Genomic DNA, 8,224 nt, shown 5'->3' with positions numbered 1-8,224 from the left:
TATTGTAAATAATCCCTTAGAAAGTAAATTATAAGGGAAATTATCAAGAATGCATTAAGAGTATCTATATTAAAAAAAAAACAGACAAAAAGAGAATATCTCTACAAGGTAATTTGTGCAGGAAGAAGAGGAAGAAGGAGAAGCCCCAGCAACAGGAGGAAGAGGAGGGGGAGGAGTGAGAGGAAGAGAAGGAGAATGGGAAGAAGAGGGAGAAGGTGATCGTTAATTGTATTCATGCAGTATGGAAGGATATAACCATGGTTATAACATTTTGATAGAGGAGTAAAATTGTTATTGTTTTTTTCCCAAGGGTTTTGGACATTCCACTTTAAGACAAAATAGTTCACAATTCACTAATGTGCAAAATGTAAGTGCAAATATATATATATATATTTGGATAAATATATATCCAAAATAAGAATTACCAATAAAAAGTTGACCGCAAACCATCCTCTGGTTATGGTTTAGAAAAGGAAAATCTGGTCCCTAAAACAGTGTACATTATGTGTAAAAGCACAAACACCACATCCTTAGGTCTTTACCAACGTCTAGTTGGTGGAGCTCATCATTGGGATGGCCTTCCGAGAAATCAGGTGATGCTATCAGGTAGATTTCCCTCACAGAAAGGTGGTTCTCTTTAACAGCCCACACGGATTGAATTTTTGCATTCCAAAGTCAAATTGGGGCTGTCACTTCAGAAATCAGCAAGAAGTGGGCACTGTATACTTAAACTTCGTTCCCTCTTCCCAGAGTCCCTCTGCACATCAATGTCTGGGGGACCACATTCTTTCATCCCCACCAGGCAGGGAGCTTCAAATGAACCCAGAGTTCTGACTGGAGCCAGGAAGACTCTTGATAAGTAGAATATCCTGCTTGCCATTATCTATTTGAGTTGCAAGGTAATCCATTTTGGGTTGAAATCAAATTGTTTTAAGCTGAGCTGTTATTTTTATTGGTGTCCTTCCAGCCGGCCTTCCTTTTAAGTGCCGTCGTATTTCAAACAAGCTGATCTGAAGGAAAAGACAACTGCTGCCAGCGTGCATCGTCACAAGGGAACGAAGATGTGCAAGACCTATTTTAGGTTATTTCTTTATTTTTCAAGCATCAATAGAGGTATGAGATGTTCGTTTACTGCTGGGGGAAAATGAGCTGACTAGTCACTGAAGGGTCAGGAAGGATGTGTGATGATGGGAAAGAAAATCTAACACAGTCTTTAGTATTTGCTGCAAAATTATCATTTAAAGTTGAGGAAGGTAATATTTGAAATATACTATACATGTAAAAAAAAAAATCCTGAAAAGCGCAAATCTGAATCACCAGGTAACATGTATCATTGGTTCCTACTGCAATTTGATTATTTGGGAGCTTTGGCACATATATATACTTTAGCGTTAGCAGGAAAACTTCAAGGGAAAATCATTGCTTGTGATTTACCGAATTTAACCTGAGCCTTTTCACAGTAAAAGTTGAACACATTTAACTCTGATGCACTTCCCGTTTCAACAACAAATACCCATCACAATACCTAGGTGAGACAGGTGAGCTTTTTTATCCTGGGTTTCTTAGAAATGGTTAAGACAAATGGCCGAAGGCATCAAAAAAAAATAGTTGTGATTTGAGTTTAGAGTGTGTCCTCACACAGGACTAAGTTAACTCAAAAGCACAAAATTTAAGATATCTTTCGGCAACCAGGGCTATAGACACACAAAGAACTGATATAAGAATTTGCCCACTAATGCTATTTTCCTAGGCGGATTTACAGGAGCGGGGTCTCCTATCTGACCATACACAGAGCCGATTTAAAGAAGCTTATGCTTAAACAGCTCTCTTGCCTGAGTGAAAATTTCACTTCTGCCAAAAATAAAATCGGTGAGAACTTTTGATGGTTAGCAGAAGACAGCAGTGGTCTTTGAGGGGGTTGGTTTCTTGCTCTATTAGGACTGCTCTACAACAAATCCTTGAATGGGGCAGAACGATTTCCTGGAGAAAGGGTGGGAGCCCCGGGAAGCAGAAAGGTCAGGCTCGGGGCAGGGGCCTGGGGGGCGGTACAGTTTACAAAAGCTCATCCAAACTTGGAATGTGGTCTCAGATTTGGAAAGCAAAATGCTAAGATTTGCTGCTTTCATTTGTAGGGGTGGAGAAAGTAGAGCTCAACAAAATCTTGGCTGCTCTGGCTATGGCAGGCACTGTCATGCTAAGCAGGCAGAGAAACCCATTCAGATTGGGTGGGAGGGGGAGAAAGGGCTGTGTGGTTCGCACAGAAGGAGTGGCAGCCCCTCACCTCAGCCCCTCACAGGTGACTTCTGCAAGGAAGCTTCTTCAGGGCAGAGAGAGATCAGTTTTGAGCTGAAATCTGCAAATCTGATAGCCATTGACTCATCATTAAAAAGCTGAAGAACATGTAAGAGGCTCAGATGTTCAGAGAAGCTCTTCCTTTTGTTTTAAAAGAATGGGGCTCCAAGATCCACTCGGTGCTCTGCCTGCTTTGGGCACATCTTTATTAGGACCTGTACCAAAGCTTCTCTGCCTGTTCTCAGGCTTCTGGGAGATGCTGGCCAGACTGGGCATGTTTCTCAGGGTAGAGTGGGGCTCCTGATCTCAGCCTCTTCCCTGGCCTGACCCCTGGGAGGTGTGATGGGGGGCTACCTGGAAGGAGACCACCAATCCACCCTCAGGGCACAGGTGGGGCCAGCTGCAGGGTTAGGTCCAAGACCCTGAGCCCAAGACGGTCATAGGTGCTTGGTCCTCCTGTTTGGGTTTCAGAGAGGAGAGATGTTTTGGATCCTCCCTGGCAGCTCCTGCTCAGTAATCCCGGACGGAGGCCCGGCAGAGCAATGTCACTAACATAAATTGAGGACCCAGATGGCCACATGGGGACAAAACCCAAAGCCTGCCAAAGAACAAGCAGACTTCTTAGAAAACTGCTCAGCTGTGCCATGATGCTACCAGTTTCAGAACGCGGACTGTTATTTTCAGGAAGAACAATGTTTGTAAACACAGAACACATGGCTGGGGCAGAGACCCTCAGTTAGAACTGGAATCCTGGCCACTCAGGCTCTTGTGGGCTTTGTTTCTATTCTCAGAAACATTCCAAGTGTGTTCAGCATGCCATTCAAAGAGAACATGTAGAAAAGGCCAGTGAAAATCAGGTGAAGAGGGGAAGAGAGAAAAGAGTGTTTTGAATGTGGAATTTGATAACACAATTTTATGACCCAGACTTTGATGGCTGAAGGTCTTTTTCAGGGGTTGAACTCATTGCCTGTGTGATTTTGGAAGGGTAAAAACAAAACAAAACAAAAAGCTGTATTTAGCAGTGAGTGTTGGAAGATCCGGTGTTTTTATTTCAGTAATTAAACTCTTGATTAATAGCACACTGTAGCATAAAATGTTGACTTTTCAAAGCAGGTTTGAACTTCTACACAATCTGTTTTAACACTGGCATGCACACCTGTGTACATATATACTGATATGGTTATAAGTCATAATTTTAAAAATTTGATCAAACTACACTGTTAAAGGTATAACATGGTGAAAACATGGCTGTAACACCAACCAGGTGGCTTGTATTCCCTGGAAAGTCATTTAAAGCATTTTGAATTAGTGATAACTTTGTTATTTAAAGAAATTCTTCTAACTGTAGATACAGGCAGCTCTTTGGTCTGTGACTCCCTCATTTGCCTAATGGTGAGAATCACTGAGGTGCTTAGTAAGCATATTAATCTCCAGGGTGTAATCCAGTCCTTCTGAGTCTTAATCTCTAGAGGTAAAAGTAGGAATCTGTACAAATTCTTATGATCAAGTAAGTTCCACTCACCGCAGTAAAATGTTAAATGGGCTTTGGAAGTCGACTTGTTCTTAAGTGTGTGCAGGAGAATTTGTTCATTTGATCAATTTTAATTTTTTAAACTCTTTTATATAAAACACTCTTCTAATCATAGTTTTATGTTTAATGAAAAAAAGATATGTACTCTGTACGACCAAATGTAAGGGCTAGTTTCTTCTTGCCTGATTGAATGTGAAAGTGACAAAGTTCCTGACTAATAGTCATCAAGCAGTCCTTTTAATAATATGCTATTAAAGTTGTATATATTTTGAAAGAGTCAAAGCATCTAATGACTCAACTATCAAAGTAGTTGTTTTAGAAATCTCTATACCCTAGAAATAGAGGAACTTAGGTTTGTTATAAAACTTTCACCTGCAAAAACCTACTTGACCTTCAGCTATGGTGAAATGATGGATGAAAAATTAATTAGATGGGTTCATAAAAGAGTTGGTAGAAAAAGAGTGGCCTGGGAGCCCCTCGATGGTCGGCTACCAGCTACACTGCATGAAGGGCCTGCTGTGGGAGCTTTATGGTTATCACCTCTGGGCCCCCCACAGCTCTGCAAAGGTGGGCACCACCACTTCCCCTCACAGATGGAAAGTCTGATGCTTCTAGAGGTCAAAACTTGCCCAGCACCATGTGGCTTGAAGTTGATTCCAGCATTCGTTCTCAGGCCTGTCTGGCAGTCTACACTCTCAATGACCTTGGAGCAGAACAACAGCCATATAGTAACTGCTTCTGACAGAATTCCCCTAAAATGAGCTCTTGGGAAGCATAGCAAGTATTGATTTCACATTGAAATAGGTCCTATTGGAAGTTTTCCTGCTAAACATAACACAACAGTATGTGGTATACTCTTTCGGCCTATGTGCATCATTAAAAATAAATTTCTACTTAAAAGCAATTATGAAAATCACAATCCTCTTAAAATGTATTAAATTGGTGTAAGTATGTACATCTCCTTCAACAAGAATTCTCTAGTTGTCCAAATAGTGTCTGCAGGTAAAGTTTTAAATTTATTAATTTAGAGAGAGAGAGCACGAGTGGGAGGGGTAGAAGGAGGAGAGAGTCTCAAGCAGACTTCATACTGAGTGTGGAGCTGGATGCGGGGCTGGGTCTCATGACCCTGAAATCATAACCTGAGCTGACACGAAGAGTTGGACGCTTAACGACTGAGCCACCCAGGCGCCCCGCCCCCTAGGTACATTTTTAAAACTCCATTCTATTTAACAAAAGCTTTTCATACTTGAAAGAACAAGAAATCCTAAAATCCAAAGGACTTTTCAAAGTTACTCTAAACTGAAAGGTACAAAATTCCATTAAGATAAACTTTTCAAGGGAATCAGTCATTTAACTGTACACTTCTGGAAGAGTATTTGCATATACTTGTGAATTGATTTTAAAAAGTTAAAAAAAAAAAAAGGAGCATCTAGATTTAAAGTGTTTGGGATATGGGGACAGAAAGAACGTGACACAGATTCAAAGTGATAATCTCCAAGGTCTTTTCAATCTACTTCACCTGAGGGTGAAGAATTTTACTGCCAGTAAAAAGCTTTGATAAGTTGAGAAGATATTGCATAATTAGTCACAGAGTTAGCAATATTTGGCCCAGACATATACAGTATGACTTTAACTTCACATTGCATGATGTCCTGTAATTCTCTAAAATTCAAATTTTCAAGTGTTGGGAACCCAGAGGGATTCAAGGTGGATGAAGCTTGGCGATTTTTTCATAGTAATACTGTTTGCTTGGTCTCTCCAAAAGTATAACTGAAATAAATTCTACATACAATTGTACACTTTCATGTTTTTGTTATATTAAGCCTTCTCTCATGACAATCGTTAGAGAATTAAAACAAATTGGGCAATCGTTTTATTTTTAAATGATTATATTTCTGTAGTCACCAGTTTTGTCGATTTATTTTTCCAGGAGAAAAATCAACATTTAAAGGGTTCAAAAAGAAGCTAATAAAATTACTTGATTGTTTTTAGGAGACATTTACAAACTTTGCTCACTTCTTTTTTTGAGAGAGAGAGAAAATATCACAGGGAGGCAAAAACAACCAGCTCCACTCCCGCCCCCCCTCTCCCAAAAACCCACAGGCTATAGATAAAATTATTCTAAGAATTAGTCTTATTTTTAATGCATAGAAAATAGCAAAATTATCATGCCAACATAAGGAATATATACTATAATTAAGAAGTGCCTAATTATCAAAACAATGATAGTCATGGTTAGATGCAACCTAGCAATCTTATATACGATGCAACTACCTATTGTATGATCATTCCTGTTACATATTACATTCGATCCTCATCAAATGAAGCTATGTATAAATGGCATCATGAAATAAACATTGAATATCACAATAGGGTCATATTCTGCTACTGCACGACCACGGCATGCAAGTACTATGCATTAGCTGTAAACAGTAAAGTGTCATTACCTTCCAGAAATCCAAAGAACATGAAAAGTACATGTATCGTACTAAACGCCAATTGTATTTAAATGACTTTCAGAGTGAACAAAGCTAATTGTATGAAACAGCTTTGGATCTCTGTCACTGCTTTCTACATATATCCTGTAGTCACAAGATATAGCCAAACAAGATCTGTTAATGCTACAGAGTTCTAGTGAACCGTTGTCAACACTAGGACACAAATGATTCTCCGTTCCAATGCAAAAGCTGTTTTAAATCATTTTTCCTTTCTGCCATAATTCAGATTTTTGAATCATTAAGAATACACTAAATGTGGACAACGATGCACTTATTTTTTAAACTGGAAACTTTCTCTCGTGACACCAATGTATTCATGTCAGGAATAAGAATACTGTAGCTCCTTGCCAACAAATGCTTTTCTCTACTTATATTCTAAGTGGATAGTTGGCAAGAAGGAACCTGGATTGTATTAAAACTTGGGGGGGGGGTGTCACCTCTAAGATACTTTCCATATTTGTAAAAGGTAGATAAAATCTAGCAGCTAGGAGAGGAAGGCCAACAGAAGATGATCTGTTCTTACAGAAATGCAGATGGATCATTTAGGTCTGATCCAATGATTCCTAAGCAATTAAAAAAAATTACCACACTGGAGCTGAAGCTTGCACACTATAAAATAACTATTTCAGCTCTCTTCAGGTTTGGTATTGGAGGGTTTTTGGAAAGAGGGGAAAAATAGATTGCTGGGCAGGTTTTTCCATGCTCTATCAGCTCTGATAATGAGTTAGGCAGTTGGCGTGGACGACAGGAATGTCCTTTTCACTCAGAATTCTAATAAACCTCCTGTGAAGTTGCACATACCATCCATCCAAATGGACTCATTTTGGTCTGCGTTCCAGTTAGGTGGAAATAGTCACATTCTCAAACTGAGTGTGGACATGATATGGTCATGTGGAATATTTAAATACATTACCTATATCCTACTAAATCAAAACCTTGCTTTTACATTTACAGTGAGATAAAACAACATTTAAAGCCATTGCAATTTGTCCATTTCCTGTTCATATACAAGTGATTTAAGTTTGCTTATGAGGCAAAAACTGTACAATTCTCATCATTCAGGCATTATAAAATGTCTTTCTTTAAAGTCTTGGGATATAAACAGTTTGGTTTATATGAATTACATATTTTCCTTCTGCATTAAGAAACAATATACATCTTTTTCCAGAGTAATTTAATGTTATATATGATAAGCCTAAGAGAGTCGTAAAAACTGACTTTATCGCCCGTGACTGTCAATATCGTTACTTTCTTAAAAGTCACAAACGTTCTCTGGCCACTCGGGTCATTGCCCATTTGGAGGGAACTGTACTTGAGCCCTGGGACCATACAGAGATTTGCCTCCATAAAAACTGAGGCCATAGACCAGCCTCAATAGAAGTCATTTATAAAATCAAACATTTCAGAATATCCGGGAGAGTTTCTGTTTCTCAGACACAAGTTCCTTGACGTGTTGAGAGGTGATGTTTTCGATTTCGGACTCCTGAAGTCTTGTCTTTACTATCTGAAGGCTTCTGTTGTGAAATATCTATTAGGGCACTGGCGATTGCAAGGCCTGAAAGAAGAGGAAAAAATCATTCAAATATTTGGTTAGCCATTTCCAGGATACAGTGTCTTAGCACCGTATTTCTTATTGTTTGATATTTAGTCATCAAACATACAGCTGTTTACTAGAAGTTATCATGTAGCTTGTTATCATGTATCATGTAAAATGTTTCTCAACTGAGACATGATCTTCACACATGAAGAAGAACAAGGATCTAACAGTTAATTATCTGTCTGACCTTCGACAATCAAATTCAGTGTGTGACAAAAACATCACAACCAGCTTAGTTCCCACACCTTAGTTCCCACATCTGAATACAGGTTTGTTCTAGCTGTACACAGATTTTTCAGTGTTACT

At 39.1% G+C, this 8,224-nt stretch overlaps 1 protein-coding gene across 1 annotated transcript in view; it reads right to left on the bottom strand.

Annotated features, from left to right (window-relative positions):
• Positions 1-5,679: 5,679 nt before the first annotated feature.
• The window catches only part of ATRNL1 (attractin like 1), a 786,695-nt gene continuing 784,150 nt past the window's right edge, over positions 5,680-8,224 (bottom strand). The window contains exon 29 of the mRNA XM_038578888.1: positions 5,680-7,876. Within this exon, the coding sequence (XP_038434816.1) occupies positions 7,752-7,876 (125 nt within the window). The 3' untranslated portion in view covers positions 5,680-7,751. The remainder of the gene's footprint in view (positions 7,877-8,224) is intronic.

This window comes from Canis lupus, chromosome 28, assembly GCF_011100685.1.
Source record: "Canis lupus familiaris isolate Mischka breed German Shepherd chromosome 28, alternate assembly UU_Cfam_GSD_1.0, whole genome shotgun sequence".
NCBI lineage: Eukaryota > Metazoa > Chordata > Mammalia > Carnivora > Canidae > Canis > Canis lupus.
The sequence above is the reverse complement of the archived record's forward strand: the minus strand, read 5'-3'. Positions and strand labels throughout refer to the sequence as shown.